Below are 17,016 nucleotides of genomic sequence, written 5' to 3'. Positions count from 1 at the left end.
TTGACGTGTGATCACTGGATGCTTCTTAGTTGCCCAAATTTTGATGCTCATGTTGACCTTAGAGGATAATTCTGGTGGTTTTCAAGCAATCTCAGTGATTGCCTTTAACTCAGGGGTGGGGAACTCCAGGCCTCAGGGGCCGGCGTCCTGCGGGTTTTAGATCTCACCCTGGGCCAACACACCTGAATCACATGATTAGTTCATTGATAGGCCTCTGGAGAACTTCAAGACATGATGAGGTCATTTAACCACTTAGATCAGCTGTGTTGGATCAAGAACACATAACCTGCAGGACACCGGCCCTCGAGGCCTGGAGTTTCCCACCACTGCTATAACTGCGAGGTGGAGAGCGTACGAGTGAGTGACAGACCACCAAAAATGTCCTCTGATCAAAAAGTGCATATTAATATTTTCCAGGACAGATTCCCTGACATCCAGCCTGTTTTGAGGGGTCCAAAATCATTTCTTCCTGAAGTTAAAAAGCAGATAAAATCCAAAATTTAGCAAACTGGGTCATAAATATCAGTCGTGCGCAGGTCCAGCGACACCGTCTCTGCTTGTGTGTTTGTGTTCTGGTTTCTTGTTCAGGGAGCAGGAGGCCGCTGTGCCTCTGTGTGATTACATACATGATGCTTACACACCTCACTGAACCCGTTTATTGAAGAAGATACTGCCTGCAGATGAGTTTACTTCTAACTTAACCCAAAAGGTCACTTCGTAGGTTTTTTACACACTTTGTGAGTCCTGCCATTTCCAGTAATCTTTTTGTAATCCTCACGTAGTGTAAATATTATGAGAGTATTATAGGAGGAGGGTCTTTACTGTGATATCAGCATTTGATTTTTCTCCAACGTAAAAGCCCCACTCGGTTTATATGGACATGCTAACTGATATTTTATTTGCAGTATTTGTTTCTTCAGTCCGTGACACACTGAGCTCGTGGCAAAAACATGACACAAAATCCAAACTTATACAGGGTGGGCCATTTCTATGGATACACCGTAATAACATGGGAATGGTTGGTGATATTAAAGTCCTGTTTGTGGCACATTAGTATATGTGATGGGCGGTGACCATGGTGGCCATTTAGAAGTCGGCCATCTTGGATACAACGTTTGTTTTTTCAATAGGAAGAGGGCGATGTGACACATCACACTTATTGGTAATGTCACAAGAACAACAATGGTGTGCTTGGTTTCAACGTAACTTTATTCTTTCATGAGTTATTTACAAGTTTCTGACCACTTATAAAATGTGTTCAATGTGCTGCCCATTGTGTTGGATTGTCAGTGCCACCTTCTTCTCCCACTCTTCACACACTGATAGCAACACCAAAAGTTGTATCCAAGATGGCCGACTTCTAAATGGCCACCATGGTCACCGCCCATCTTGAGGAGTTTGCCCCCTCACATATACTAATGTGCCACAAACAGGACTTTAGTATCACCAACCATTCCCATGTTATTACGCTGTATCCATATCCCTGTAGTTTAACAGTGTCTGTAACGTGTTGGGGAAAAAATGCACTGTGAACAAAATGAAGTGGACATGTAGCCACGATGAGCTGGTCCTGATGCTTCTAAACAAGAAAGGGAAACTTCTCAGAAGAAGACAACAGCAGGGGGGATGTGATGGCCTGATCCAGGACTTTATCACGACCGTGGATATTTCAGGATGTTTGAGCTCTTGTTGGCAGAGTGTGGACCTCATCTCAGGGTGCAGAGAAATCATTTAACAGAGCTGATGGTCCCAGAGCAGCATGTAGCTGTGCGTCTGATGTACAACAGTTTTATTTTACTATTTGTGTATTCAGTAACAGTGCACGCTTTGAGCTACAAACGCTTGATGCAGAAGCAGAGTTCTGATTGGTCTGATCAGCTGATTTGAATCGTAAAAATTGAGCATGGCTCGAAAAAATTAATCCACTGAAATCATTGGCTCTGTGTTTTCGAAGAGCAGGTGAGTCTGGCAGTTTCCACCAAAACAGTTAGTTAGTGTGGCTGAGCCTAAACGTACACCGCTGCTTACACTGGTGTAAAACTGTGTTTCACATAAAGTACACGTATTGTTGCTGTTTGCAGACAAACACCCTCCAATTAAACAACCAGCAAACTGGCAACAAACTGAAAAACTGACATTTATGTCTTCCATAAAAAACGGTTCTTGCTGATGGTACTACCGCAAATCAGAATTGATTCAGAATTATGTGAGGCTTTAGGTTTTTTAGCTAATCTTGAAAATATAAAGTGCAGGTATAGCTAAGGTAGAAGATTACAAATATTACTTTCATATAGTTTACACACAAGCAGTTTCTACCTTATTAACAAGCAGCTAACACTACTAGCATAAAAGACAAGGGGTTGGTAGCGCTGTGTCTTTCTAGAATTATCAAAAATGTTAATTAGTTTATATATAAGGTGAGCATTCTCACTTCAGGACATTTAAGGGCATTTCATTTAATTTGCAGTTCAATATAACATTTTAAGAAGTCACTAAATGTCCAAAACGTCTTCGAGTCTTTAAGCTAATTTAAGCAATTTTAATGCAATATTGAGTATTTTATTTAACAAATTGCATTATAAGAGTTTTATGATCCATATAATGCTCCTTGTGTCATTTGCACTAATTATTGCCTGCTGGTTTGTATTTATGCTGGATTTTGTGCAGAAAATGTTTGGCTTAAATGATTTTAACTTAAGTATGTAAACCGAGTTTTTCTCACTAGCTTTAAGGCTACTGGAGAGTCTGCTGAGTGGTCATTTAGCTTAGTTATCTTACCTATGAACTGATGGCAATTTCTTCTTTACTTTTCTTTACTGTAACATCTGTATGAATGCTCCATTCTCAGTGTTATCACAGTAAAGATCAGCCTCGGGAGGATTTTTGACTTAATCTCTTAATACAGATGAATGTTTAAAACCAGTTTTCCCTAAACTAGTGTTGTAACAACGAGAAAATATCAACAAAATAAATCTCTGAAAAAATAGAGAAAATATCCGCATGGCACTAACGCAGCTCCTTATTTTCAATGCTAACTACAGTTCACTGTACAACGTGTTATTCGCTAGCTTCATATTTTCGTTCTTTGATTCTCTCTACAGTAGCTATGCATGGTTCACAATCTTTATGCAGACCCCCTCCCCCCAACAGCCTACTCTTGTCTGATTGGTCAGGTGGGGTGCAGGTATTCAAACAAATAAATATATATCACATAAAATACAGAAAAGCTAATAGATCCCCTTGAAATATACGACTAGCTGGGCTAGTTAGCATTTATCAGGATGAGGTTAACCGATGGTGATTTTTCCTCTGTTATAATCAGATGTAGCTCAAATTTTATGTAGTATTTCATATACTACGATGTTATATTGTATATGTGAATACATGAAACATGCAAAAGTGGGGAAATCAGCTGTAGCAAACTTAATCGCACCAGCTAGCTTTAATTAGCCACGATGCAGACACATTTTTAGATGCTGTTATTTTATTTTTTCACATAAAACACACTTCTCTGCTGTAACAAGTACAAGTTTAGTAACGTGTAATAAGTGCTTTTTAACTATGATACATGCTAACACAGCTAATTGAATCCTGAAGCAGAACGACTCGGAGCTCGAGCAAAGTCGTCAAGAACAAAAATGACTCTGCTGTTGTGTTCTGGTCACTTCCGTTTCATGCTTACCAAGACTTCATTGTTTAGTCATGAGTCACACACTTGAATAATTGATGTCATTGCATTTCAGAGCAAAGCTATGAGAACATTTCCTCCCTATGCAGTCTTGTCTCTGTGTACATTCATGTGAAGCCTTTTGATATTCTGTTATTTCAGCTTACAGATGCACTTTTTCCTCTGCTTTGCCTTCATCCTCTTCTGTTTCTGGGAGGATTGGTTAAATGTTGTGTACTTAGATTTAATTTCTTTATTTTTTTCTTTGCCGTCTTGTAACTTAATATCAGACTAAAAATGTGCAGAGTTCTAGAAGCATGCAGCTGATCTGTCTTTGAGATGATTTGATTTGTTTGATCCTTTTCTGTGATATTTTCTAATGCTCAGCTCTACCTTCTGTTCCTGTTTGAAATATTTTTTTTTAAATTAATTGTAAAAAAATAAATATGATAAACTGTAAATTCCAAATGTATTTATTAATTGTTCCTAAAAGATGCACAAGTCTAATTGTTGGCTGACATTTTGTAGACTTGTGAGTGAAATCTGGCTTTGACTCCAGTTCCACAGGGATTTGTACTCGAGCTGCTTTCCACAGTCCAAAGAAGTGAAGGTGAGTGTGAATGGTCTCTCTGTTAGCTCTGCATGTTCAGGTTTACCCCACCTTGAGAGCACATTCTCACTGGTAGAGTTCAGTACGTAATCTACGTTCAGTATAATAATTAATAAGTGCAGTTATTTTCATATCAAAGAAAAAAGTGAACATGTAGATGTTGGGTGCCAGCTCACAAAAGTATATCAAATTTAACCTCGGGTCAGTGGCCCCAGGGCAGCTGTGGCTACAATGTAGCTGCCATCACCAGTGTGTGTGAATGTGTGAATGACTGAATGTAGTGTAAAGTGCTTTGGGGTCCATAGGGACTAAGTAAAGCGCTATACAAATGCAGGCCATTCACCATTTTAACACTTACAGCGGCCTTTTTTTATGTTTGTTTTGCTTTGGTTAATTATAATGTTATAACAACACCGATGCGCTTCAAGTCTTTCAATGTAATACCCCCTCTAGCCACAGTGTGTCGCTGTCTGGTGGCAAATGTGGTTTGTTTATGAAGTGCAATGAATCCAAATGATCAAACAGTGACAGTGTTGCATATGGTCTGGTGTTGTGGTTAATCTCAGTATTGCAGTAGTATGTCATTTTAATGCCTTAGAAATTCAGTAAGAATTTACTTTTCTAATATAAGCCTCTTTCATAAAAGATAATTGTTTTACTGACAAATGAACAGGAGCAGCATGTCAGACAGGAGTTGGGCTTTTTTTAAAAGTTCAATTGGGTTTTAATGAAAAGAACCAGTTATGAAAAAGCAGAAAATATATGACTCTGTTTTTCTAACACTTTCCCAGCTTAGAGTGGATACCTGAAACTATCACATAGGATTCAGGTACACACAGGGTGACACAGACACACCAATTAAATTTAACATGCATGGAAGAAGCCGGAGCAAAACACATTTTGAACTAGGGCTCTTGTATGGGCAGAACTTTGTGCCATCCGAAACTGAATTTGAATAAGTTAAATTTGAATTTGAATTGCTCAGATTGAATCTGAATTGTAACTTGAATAAATGCTTTTTAAAACTGAATTTGAATTAGTCTAATTTGAAATTCAATGTATCGGTTTGTAAATGTTCGTCACTAAATTGAAATTGAATTTTATATTTTGAAAATGAATTCATTTGCTTTGAAACTGTATTTTATCCTTTAAAAATGTAGCTCTCAAATAATTTGTTTCACTTTTCACCATTCAGTTTCAGTCTACTCTGCGCGCCTTAGCATATGCTACCCCGGTGGAGTCAACCAAATGGATGAATCAAGCGGCGATTTACATTTCTCAAGATGTCTTAGGCATTTACCGAATATACAGTGGGATGCAAAAGTTTGGGCAACCTTGTTAATAGTCATAATTTTCCTGTATAAATCGTTGGTTGTGACAATAAAAAATGTCAGTTAAATATATCATGTAGGAGACACACAGTGATGTTTGAGGAGTGAAATGAAGTTTATTGGATTCACAGAAAGTGAAATAATTGTTTAAACAAAATCAGGCAGGTGCATAAATTTGGGCTCCACAAAAAAAGAAATGAAATCAATATTTAGCAGATCCAACTTTTGCAGAAATTCCAGCCTCTAAACGCTTCCAGTAGGTTCCAATGGGAACCTACTGGTTGAAGGTATTTTGGACCATTCCTCTTTACAAAACATCTCTAGGTCATTCAGGTTTGATGGCTTCCGAGCATGGACAGCTCTCTCACACCACAGATCTTCAGTAATATTCAGGTCTGGACTGAGATGAACGTTGCAGAACGTTGTACTTGTTCCTCTGCATGAAAGCCTTAGTGGATTTTGAGCAGTGTTTCGGGTTGTTGTCTTGTTGAAAGATCCAGCCCTGACGCAGCTTCCGCTTTGTCACTGATTCCTGGACATTGGTCTCCAGAATCTGCAGATACTGAGTGGAATCCATGTGTCCCTCAACTTTGATAAGATTCCCAGTCCCTGCACTGGCCACACAGCCCACAGCATGATGGAACCACCACCACATTTTACTGTAGGTAGCAGGTGTGTTTCTTGGAATGCTGTGTTCTTTTTCCTCCATGCACAGTAACACACGCCGTTCACACAAGCAGTATATTTCTTTGGTTTTGATGTTAGTGTACTCTCTCTGTCCTGCTGAGAATCTGTATTTCTCATGCAGATCAGGAAATCTCAGTCGATCACGTCAGCCTCTGAATGTTCTCTCCATCCAATATTTCCAAAGAAACACTAGAAGCTTCCACAAGATTTTAAGCCAAAGCTCAGAACATAATCAGCTCATGACCAGTTATGTGTTCAGCAGACATTACCGTAGTAATTTAGCCAGTTTCAGCTCGGCGTAGCTCGCTAAACCACTAATCTCACTTCATAGGTCACCCCTCAGGTGTCACTTTACCTGTGATAGTAACTCCCAGCATGTGTAGGTTTGATCTCTGCTCCATGTATGAAACACACATAAAGAAATCCACAGCGTGAGTTCAAAGATGCTTTTATTTTGAAAGTAAAGAATTGAAAGAAATGAACCCGAGTAAGTTTACAGTCAGTTATCTGTGTCTGCATTTGGATTCAGATGAAAAATAAGGAAACATTTCAGCTTCTAGAAATTCCTCCACAGCACTGACACACCTTTTTATATCAAACTAAATCAGCTGTTTACATTTTTATCATGATAGTCAGATTAGGTTTAACATCTGTTAAGAGTTTAAGAAAAACACCTGCATGATTATCAAAGAAGAGAAAAAGAGGAACTGTTGGATTTTGCTCAACTTAACAGGAAAGACTCCAGTTAAAAGCAAACATGTGGGCCAGCAGTCACCAAAATAACAGACTGACCAACACAGGACAGTGGAGCCAATAAAAAACGATGCAGTTTACCAACTTATAGAAAATAGTCAGGACCTAATGGAGGAGCAGCACTTTATGAAGAGCCGACTCAAAGAAAGGACAAAGAGAAGAGAATCACTGAGCATGTAACTGGATTTATTTGAATCAAAGATAACAAGAAGAAGTAAATTATCTGAGTCAGTAGAAACAAATAAACACAAAACTAGAACCCAACCAGAAAGAGAGAGAGAGAGAGCAAGAAACTGATTCCAGCAGGTGATTTACTTCCTGTTTTACTTCTAAAAATGGCTAAGCTCCGCCCACACAGGACAGGCCAAACAGGAAGTGTTGGAGCTGTCACACCTCTCACATGGTGAAGATCAGATGACCACTGAACGTGTTATGATGACTTTGACTGTCAAATATCCTTGCACTAGCCAATAGACGTACAAACACCTGATCTCCAACCTCTAGAAGCAGTGAGACTCCATTAGAGGCGCTCACTGTACCAGATGTTGGATTTTCATATGTAATAGAAATTTGCTCCCCATTCCTCAACAAGAAAGCACCTGCAACAATGTTTCCATGACCAACTATGGTCAAGTCAAAGTGGTAGGCTCCTCTCACTGGTGCAGTGAAAATACCTGTGGGACATTTGTTTTTGTTAAATGGAAAATCAGCTGTTAGAACATCTGGAACATCAGCCTGACATCAACATAGCTGAGAAGTGACATTCAGTGTTATTACCTGTGTTTTTGTTGTAGGCATTTCCAATGTTCGTGATAACATGTTTGAAGATCAGAGTAGTGTGGTCATCAAAGGGTCCAGTATCTCCTTCACCTTGATCCAGCAGAGAGGCTGAGAAAGCCACCTGTTTGACTGAGAGAGAGAGAAAATTCATTTTAAACTTCCTGTTTTAGAGTTAGACTCTTCCCATAAAAGTGACCATGACAAAAACTTTAATCTCCAATGAAAGAAATGTTTGACAGCTGAAAGCGTTTCACTGCCACAGAAGAAATCAAACTCTGGATAATCCACATACTGTGTCAGCAGGTGATTAGTTTGAAGCTTTGCCCTCAGATATCATGTGGAAGAAATAAAAAATATTGTTGGTACTAAAGATTTTCAAACACAGTAGCACCACCTTGTGAACAGATTTATAGCACTGATATATGTTGATCCTCCAGAGTTTGTTGGCTTCTGTCTGAAGGTGGCGCTACAGCACAAATACAGCTTCAGATGTTCACAGAAATTGATTTGAGCAGCAGAGATGGATTACATCCTGTAAGCACGCTGTGTTACTGCGTTACTAAAACCGTGACTTTTTGCGAGAATGTCTCATGGCAGTGACGTAAGCGAGTGCGACGTTCGTGACAACAGCTGTCTGCAGATCAACAATGGATCACATATCGAGTGCGGGAGAGAGTATGAGCGTGCAGCGTTTAAAGCGTGGAAGTACTGACCTTACTTTAAGTTTGATTCCATAAAAAGTGACAAAAACATTAGTGTCCATCGTGCGTGGGAAGAAAACTTCTTTTTACAGCGAAAAAATCCCCTAAACTTCCGAGCAAGCACCTATTTGAAAGACTGAGTGTAAACACACAAAACATTTTATTTTATGTGCTGGAATGTGCAGAAAATATGTTTAAATGGTAAACAGATTTCTTCCAGTCAGAGAATGTTGCATATACTTTAATGTTTGCTTGATGCATAAAGTTAAAAGATTAAAACTAATAAAACAAGTTTTAAAAAGATCTATCGCTTTATCACCTATTCAGGTTGTAAATCGTGTTTTTAAAAAGTAACTAAGTAATTAATTACTCTTGAAAATAAGTAATCAGTAAAGTAACGGGATTACTTTTTGGGGAAGTAATCAGTAATTAGTTACTGATTACTTTTTTCAAGTAACTTGACCAACACTGTTGAGCAGCGTTGTGTCTTTAACTGTAACACATTCCAGTCACCTTGTGATGTTGAGCTGATCAGAGCAGGTTTTAGTTTCAGTGTCTAACATTACGACATTCAAACATAAATACTAATCTGGTCAATTTAATATCAGATTTAAGATATAACATTAATTCTAAAATGTAAGAATGTATCAATTATAGAAATCTTGCAACATTTCTCTTTCAGATTCCCACACAGTACCTTGTAACTGCTGCTTCAGCTGGTCGATCTCAGTCTTCTGACTCTCCACCTTTGTTGCTAGTTCTGATAAAATATAATAGAAATAAAAAGAAAAATCTTACTGACAGCACACAGTTATTCACAGGTTTTTATTTGTAAGTAAGAAAGTAACTAAGTAAGAAAGTTGTGGTGATCCTTGGGTGGAGAATGGTTGAAGAAGCAGACTTGTTTGACTGGATCTCTGAACAAACTGATTCTCATTTGAACTCTGTGCTGTTAAACTCTGTCATCTTTATCCACACTAGGGGAGATTCTAGGTTCTACCTTGCAAGGGATCAATAACAATTTAAAATTTATAATTTACAGTTTTTTTACACACAACCTGTCAAAAGGGGAGGGGCCGGCTGCTTCCAAATAGAGCACATTTCATTCATAACGTTGTAAATCCAAGACCATCATGTATTCATGATTTGTGCGAAATCCCAGAAATAAACCTTAGACAAAGCGAATCTGTGAACTAAGGTGTAGGTCTGTTAGGTTTTGTTGTGGTGATCCTCGGGTTGGGGGATGGGTGTTCATACTGGAGTGCAAAATGAAAACCAGTGGAAGATGGACAAGAAAAGGTCAAAGCCGTCAGGTGCTCAGTTTAGAAAAAAGAGAAAAGAGGAGGAGAAATGAGCAAAAGACACAGTGAAGCAGATGTGTCATTGGATAATGGCAGGCAGTGATGGGAATAACGGCGTTACTTTTTTCAGTAACGAGTAATCTAATTACTATTCCTATTGTTACAACGCTGTTACCGTTACTAAGAAGAAAATGCTGTCTGTTACTATTTTTCAACAAACAGACGGTTGAAGCTGTGTTCAGCTTACAGCATCTTATATCAGTTACACGGAAGTAGCTGTAAGTAATCTGGACGCTACGGCTTTAAGCAGCTGCGCTCCCGCGGTAATCATGATCACTGTCTGGCACAACACCTGGATCTCAGGGGGCAAAACAATCACATGAGTGCTGCTGTTTGACTGAGGAAGAATAAAGTAGTCGTGGTAAGACAATCACATGACCACTTAAAGACAAAGCAACAAGGTGACATATACCAGTTTATAAACTGTGTGGCCACGTAAAACCAGAGTCATGATAAACAAGATATACGCAGCATTTTTTCCTCAATAGTTTCATGTTTACTGTCTAAGGACAGCGCAACGAGCACGCTCTGCTTATGAGCAAGAAATAAAAAAACAAAACATAAAACAGCCCGTTTGTGTTGGTGGAAAAATGCACCATGTCGACCAATCAAAAAATGATTTGGCAACATGACATTTGGTTGTTTAGGAAGAGGCGGAAGATTTAGGAGTGACGGCGAGAGAGAGCGAGTTTTGAGATGTGAGAGATTTGTGACGTTTAGCGTGTTTGCAGTGTGTAGTTAATGTGTTGTGGATAGTTTTGTGTTGTGTGTCAGAACAATGAGGCGACTGCTGTCTCCAGGTAGAAACAGGAGTGATACACCTGCTGCTGTCAGACCTGCAGGTATCAGGCTGTGATGTTTCCTTTATAGTGGACAGAAATGTTTGGAGTGGCACAAATAATTTGTGGCATCTTATTGAAGAACAGCTGATTGTTCTGTAAATGGTTATTTAAAAAATCAAGGTAAAAGATAAATGATACAAATAACTTTGCTGTTTGCAAAACTTGTGCATATGATTTTAAAATTGACAATTTATATTTGCATTTAAAGTTATGAAATATGATCATTAAACATGTTTGTGGTTGTTACAGTAAAACATAACTTTTTCTACTCGGATTTTGTGTTTTTTGTCTGATTTTAGATCAATTGTGTTTATACAGTAGTCAAAATGAAAACATAACTGTAAATTCAGACACGCGAGGTTGTGCTGAAAAGAACGAGACCAAACAAGGCAAATAAATCTTTTTAAAGGTGAAATGTGGAGGGAAAATCAAAAGTAGTTAAAAATGGCCAATTATACCCTGGACCCCAGAGGGTTAAACGTTTTTTTTAAACATAATTAATTACTTTTAGAATCTTGTAACTCAGTTACTAACTCAGTGACTTTTTTGAAGAAGTAACTAGTAACTATAATTTATTACTTTTTCAAAGTAACTTGCCCAACACTGATGGCAGGTCATGTATTATGAAACACTCAGAATCAGAATACTTTATTAATGCCTAAGGAAATGATTTGGGTTACATATTCTCCAAGAAGAAATTCTAAAAATAGTAACAGTAACAGACTAAACTCCAGACAATACATAATGTTAGCATAAAAGTAGCACTAATATATACAGATCACTCAGTTATAAATATCAAGGATTAACAGACGTGATTATAAATAAATACCAAGAAAACTGACAAGGATATCACAGCGTAGAAAGAAGCACGTGTAAAACGGGAGTAACTATTGCAAAGACCCCACACACACCCGACATGTTCACTCTTCTGCCCTCGGAGGCTCAGAAGTATGAAATCCAGAACATCCCGACTCAACAACTCCTCCTTCACTGCTATCCGACTCTTGAACAGCTGAAATATTTTGAACAGTAATAGTAATTTTTGCACATCAGGTCATCTCACATATCAAACCAGCATATTAAGCTCATAGCTCTTTTGCACATAAATCTATTTAACGCATCAATTTTTTTTGGTCTCCACTTATTTATTCCTGCTATTTGTATTTTATCTGTTTGTACATATTAACCGGCATCTGTGTGTGGACAGCAGAGAAAAAATTTCATTGCGCAAAGAAATGATTTGCTTTGTACACATGACAATAAACACTTTCAGTCCTTAAATCTTTGAATCAGTTAGTGAGCTTCCACCTCCAGGGGGCGCTACATCACAAACACGGACTTTAAATGATGATTAGAAAGTTTGCATCAACACAGAAACTGGTGTTTAAGTAAATGTTGAAGTATTTGGTTTGAAGAGTTTGCCATGAAGAGGAGCCGTGAGCTGTTTCATTATAAACACATTCCAGTCAGTTCCTGATGCTGAGATGAAAAGAGATGTTTTTGGTTCTGCTATAAAATCTTAAGATGTTTTAAAGTTTTATACTTTTACAATCAAACATGTAAAAAAAACATTTTAATATCACACATCATTCAGAGGATATATTTACAGCTCCATGATGGTTTCACTACAATCTCTTTTGACTGCAGCTTCAGCTGATCAGTCTCAGTTTTCTGTCTCTTTAAGCTTCTTTACCGGCTCTTTAAAGCATTTTGTTTCATTGCATCATTAATCTCTGAAGACTGCTCCAATATTCCTGTGATAAAAATATTGAGTCTCATAAGAAAACACATAACCATGAATGTTGGTCATTCCTGTTTCTGATGTTCTGGATATTTCTGAAGTCACATTGATGTATGAAACTGTACCTTGATTCTCTCTCTGTAGGACAGTGATCCGCTCATTCTGCACAGCCAATGAGGCGGTCAGCTCTCTCAGCACAGCGTGGATGTCCTGTGGACAGGACTGTTGGACTGCAGTCTCAGTCTGATCTGCTGAAACAGAGCAGACCAGAAGCAAAAGTGGGAGAAACATGATGATCTTCATTCTGTCGACAGAAACCTGCTGTATAACTGTCATCTGTTAATCTGAGAGTTTTATAACGAGGGGAAAAGAGGCGTGAATGAGGAGGTTTCTGCCCCACATGTCCCCTCATCCTCCACCTCACACACTGCAGAGCCGCAGGACCAGAATCAGACTTTGACTGCAGGACTGAACATGTAAACAGAGCAGGGATGTAGAGATGTTCTCCTTTGAACTCTCTGCAGTTAACTGTGTACACAGAGTTCATGCATATATACATGCGGAGCTGGGACTTATCAGCTAACACCAGCGTTAGCGTCCATGACCCACTCTGATGTTTAACAGCATTCTGAGTTTCCTGGTGCAAAAACCAGGCTTAAAAATATTTACTGGAAGGCTGAAAGGTTGATGCCGTAGATCTTTTAGAAGAACTCACTGACTCAAGGCCTTTTCACACAGGAAGCAGATATTTATTTTAAAACAGTCATAAAAAGATGGAACTATTTTTGAATGCTGGTTTGATCGTGTCAGCTCCACAAACAGAGCAAACGTTTGTTTGTCGAGCTTGTTGAAAGAACCAAAGTACAATTCAACAATACGAAGAACTGCAACACACTGACCTCAGCACCTCTGTGGTTACAGGAAATCAGCTGCATGACTTTCTGACACACACACACACAGAGAGAGGGGGGGGGGGGGGGGGTTTGTGACTCGCAGCTTCACTGTTGCAGCTATTTAAGAATATCTGGAAAGCTCAGTTACTAATGACATCTCCTGATCCTTTGGCCTTCACTATGACTCAAATGTTATTCTCTGTCACAAACACAAATCACTCAATAAAAAAAATCAGAAAAACTGAAATCTTTTTTTTTATGTTGGCTTGAACATTTTAGCTGTGAATTCATAAAGAGAGCAAACATTTGTTTGTCAAGCTCATTAATGTGATAAAAGTCGAGTTTGAAAACACTTCAAGAATAAAAGCCAGAGTACGAGCTAACTTCCTCCCCTCACCCCCAACCAGTTAGAATCAGAATCAGAAAGGGTTTTATTGCCAAATGTTGAGCAGGTTTACAACATTAGGAAATTGCTGCGGTGCTTCAGTGCAAACATACTGTCATAAATTACGTTTAAATAGACATGAAAATAAAAATAAGAATAAGAATTAAAAGTGCTAAGTAGATAGATATATACATGATATATACATGAGTGCAGGTGGTGATCAGTGCCAAACATGGAATGATGCAGTGAACACAGCGTAGGGTCATGTGTTAGTGGTGGGAACAGTCATACGGTTATTGTTCATGTGTCCGACAGCAGAGGGGAAGAAACTGTTCTTATGGCGAGAGGTTCTGGTGCGAATGGACCGGAGCCTCCTGCCTGAGGGGAGCAGGTCAAACAGACTGTGTCCAGGGTGAGAAGGGTCAGCTGAGATCCGAGCTGCACGCCCCAGTGTCCTGGAGGTGTACAGGTCCTGCAGAGATGGGAGTCTGCAGCCAATCACCTTCTCAGCAGAGCGCACAACACGCTGCAGTCTCTGTTTGTCCCTGATAGTGGCTCCAGCGTACCACACGGTGATGGAGGAGGTGAGGATGGACTCGATGATTGCAGTGTAGAATTGCATCATCGTCCGTGTTGGCAGGTTGAATTTCTTCAGCTGCCTCAGGAAGTACATCCTCTGCTGGGCTTTCTTGATGACGGAGGTGATGGTGGGCTCCCACTTCAGGTCCTGGGTGATGGTGGTACCCAGGAAGCGGAATGAGTCCACAGAGGTGATGGGGGTGTCAGTCAGGATGATGGGGGGAGTGGAGCTGTGTGCTTCCTGAAGTCCACAATAATCTCCACTGTCTTCTGGGCATTCAGCACCAGGTTGTTGTGGCTGCACCAGGACACCAGACGTTCAACCTCCCTCCTGTAGGCAGACTCATCCCCGTCCGAGATGAGTCCAATAACGGTGGTGTCATCTGCAAACTTGATTAGCTTGACAGACTGGTGGGTGGAGGTGCAGCAGTTGGTGTACAGGGAGAAGAGCAGAGGAGAAAGAACACAGCCCTGAGGGGAGCCGGTGCTGATGGTCCGGGAGTCCGAGACATTCAGATACTGCAGATAGATGCTCCTCACCAGTGTTGGGTAAGTTACTTTAAAAAAGTAATTAATTACTAATTACTTAATCAATATTGTATTTAAAATACTTATCTAATTACTGTGTCAGAAAAGTAACTTAATTACTAAATAAGTAATTTAACTAAATACTTAAAATCCCAATAAAACATTGAGTGGACAAACAATAGAAATTAAACTCTTTAAATAATAAATCTTTTTTTTTAAAGACAGGGACTCTACAGCAGCGGTAGCATCTCTTCCACAGTGTCGCCTGCAGTTATTTTTAAGCTCACCTTTTTAAGCACCTTCTGTGCTGCTGAAGTAAAATCAGGTTTTGCTGCTCAGCAGGAGTTGCCGCTGTGTTATCCATGGATGATGAACAAGGATCACTCAGAAGGGTTCGTCTGTGCTCTGTGTCAGGCGCTTCAGCAGATTACTCCTGCTATTAACAGCCGCCGATAGTTTTTACATATTACTGTAATGTTCTTGTCTGCTTGTTTCAGAAAAGTGAAGAGACGGGAATATGTCCATGTCATAAAACTCGCTTCAGCGAGTCCGGCAGCTTCTGCTTTAGAATACGACTGTGCAGCAAACTGACGCGAAATGACGAGCAGCTGCACTACAGCGATGTTAAAGCAGCAGAGTTTACCTCTACGTTTAGAAGACAAATTATTGAAATTTAATAATGATATGCACATTGTAAGTCACTGTAATTAAAATACCTAAAAATGAACAGTAATCAGTTACTTTACTTTTTCAGTGGAAACGTAATTTAATTACAGTAACGCGTTACACCCAACACTGCTCCTCACAGAGGTCTCTTATTATTAGAAGGAGTTTTTCCTTTGTCATATGACCTGGGATAGAAAGAGATTAATGACATTATCTGTTACAATGAATGTTCATGTGAAAATGTGCAAAAACAAATCTAACTGAAGTAGAATTATATAAAACTGAATGAAACATGAAGTTAATTATTTCCATATGTGATGTGAAAGTGATTTTTTTATGTTAGAATAACAAAGATAACGTGATAAAGATTTTAAAGTTTAAACTTTGTATTAAATCGAGTAAAGCAGACAGAGAAAGATAAGCGTGGGTGGACATCAGATGATGTGATGTCCAGTAGGATGGGGGAGGAAAGGGTGAGCAGGTATAAAAGTGAGGTGAAGAGGAGATGGAAAGAGTCCAGCCTGTGAACTGGTTTTGTCATTTTGGCTTTTCGCCTGTTGCCGTGTTAGATGGTTCATTCAGAAGGATTTTGACTGACATCATACGTCCACTGGATGCTGCTGTCTTGTTGGGTGATGATCATCAACACAGGACTCGGGGATAACAGCATCTTTACACCTGGCTGTGCTCATCCTTCCTCCAACCTCTCCTCACCAAAGATAAGAGCAAACTCAGCTCACAGTAGGTTAGTTAGAAAGTAGAGTTCAGGTGATTTGATTATTGTTCTTTGATTTTTACTATTTAATTTTGCTTTGCTCTGCTAAATTGCTTTAAACAAATTTCCTGCAATTCCTGCAAAGTCTTTATTTATTCATCTTTATTAGTGCAAATAGCTCTCACAGCTTACCCTATCCGCAGTAATAAAATAATGTTTAATTGGAGCCTGCTGTCCAGGCTACTAAAACCATCCCAGAAATAACAAATGCCACAGTCAACAGGAAAGCTACTGTTAACATGTTGGACTGATAGGATTCGACCTGCAGGGTTACTCAGGTTTCTTCTTATCGGGGTTTGCAGGGAAGACACCTGGATGATTTCAAAGCACTGGACTGGGCGAGTCCAGAAATCTACATTATCTACTGCGTAAAACTCATAGAACAAAGTCAACTTCCTGTACAGGAGTTTCTGTCGCCCTTGATAGAGCTCAACGCCTTCCCACAGAGACCAAGTGTTTGCTTATTGGGTGGTTATATGTAGGACTGGGCGATATATCGAGTTTTTAAATATATCGATATATTTTTATATGAGATATGACAATATTGTTTATATCGATATAGTCTATGTTACATCATAATTTTACTTGTGGAGACGCTAGTTTGCCTCTCTCTTGTCCACTTTTGTCTTTTGTCAAAAAATGTTTTAGTACGACTTTGGTAAGCTACGAAGCCGCACCGCTTGATGGATTCTTGGAGCATTACGGCTACCGCAGTCT

At 39.2% G+C, this 17,016-nt stretch overlaps 1 protein-coding gene across 2 annotated transcripts; it reads right to left on the bottom strand.

The window, feature by feature from the left end:
* Positions 1 to 5,751: 5,751 nt before the first annotated feature.
* On the bottom strand, positions 5,752 to 12,922 carry LOC146624774 (complement C1q-like protein 4). 2 transcript variants are annotated; one of them, XM_085364737.1, is made up of 5 exons: positions 12,599 to 12,922; positions 9,227 to 9,289; positions 7,826 to 7,957; positions 7,405 to 7,722; positions 5,752 to 7,362 (listed from the first exon to the last, which is right to left on the bottom strand). In XM_085364737.1, the coding sequence occupies exons 1-4, from the start codon at positions 12,807 to 12,809 to the stop codon at positions 7,445 to 7,447; spliced, it is 684 nt and encodes a 227-aa protein (XP_085220863.1). In that variant the 5' UTR covers positions 12,810 to 12,922; the 3' UTR covers positions 5,752 to 7,362; positions 7,405 to 7,444. The 2 variants fall into 2 exon arrangements, with proteins under 2 accessions (XP_085220863.1, XP_085220862.1); XM_085364736.1 differs by having other exon boundaries at positions 5,753 to 7,722.
* Positions 12,923 to 17,016: the final 4,094 nt, after the last annotated feature.

The sequence above is a fragment of the Diplotaxodon limnothrissa genome, linkage group LG10 (assembly GCF_057381915.1).
Source record: "Diplotaxodon limnothrissa isolate DT_005_m linkage group LG10, D_limnothrissa_male_GT1.1, whole genome shotgun sequence".
Classification (NCBI taxonomy): domain Eukaryota; kingdom Metazoa; phylum Chordata; class Actinopteri; order Cichliformes; family Cichlidae; genus Diplotaxodon; species Diplotaxodon limnothrissa.
Note: the sequence above shows the minus strand (reverse complement) of the source record. Positions and strands in the feature narration are given on the sequence as shown.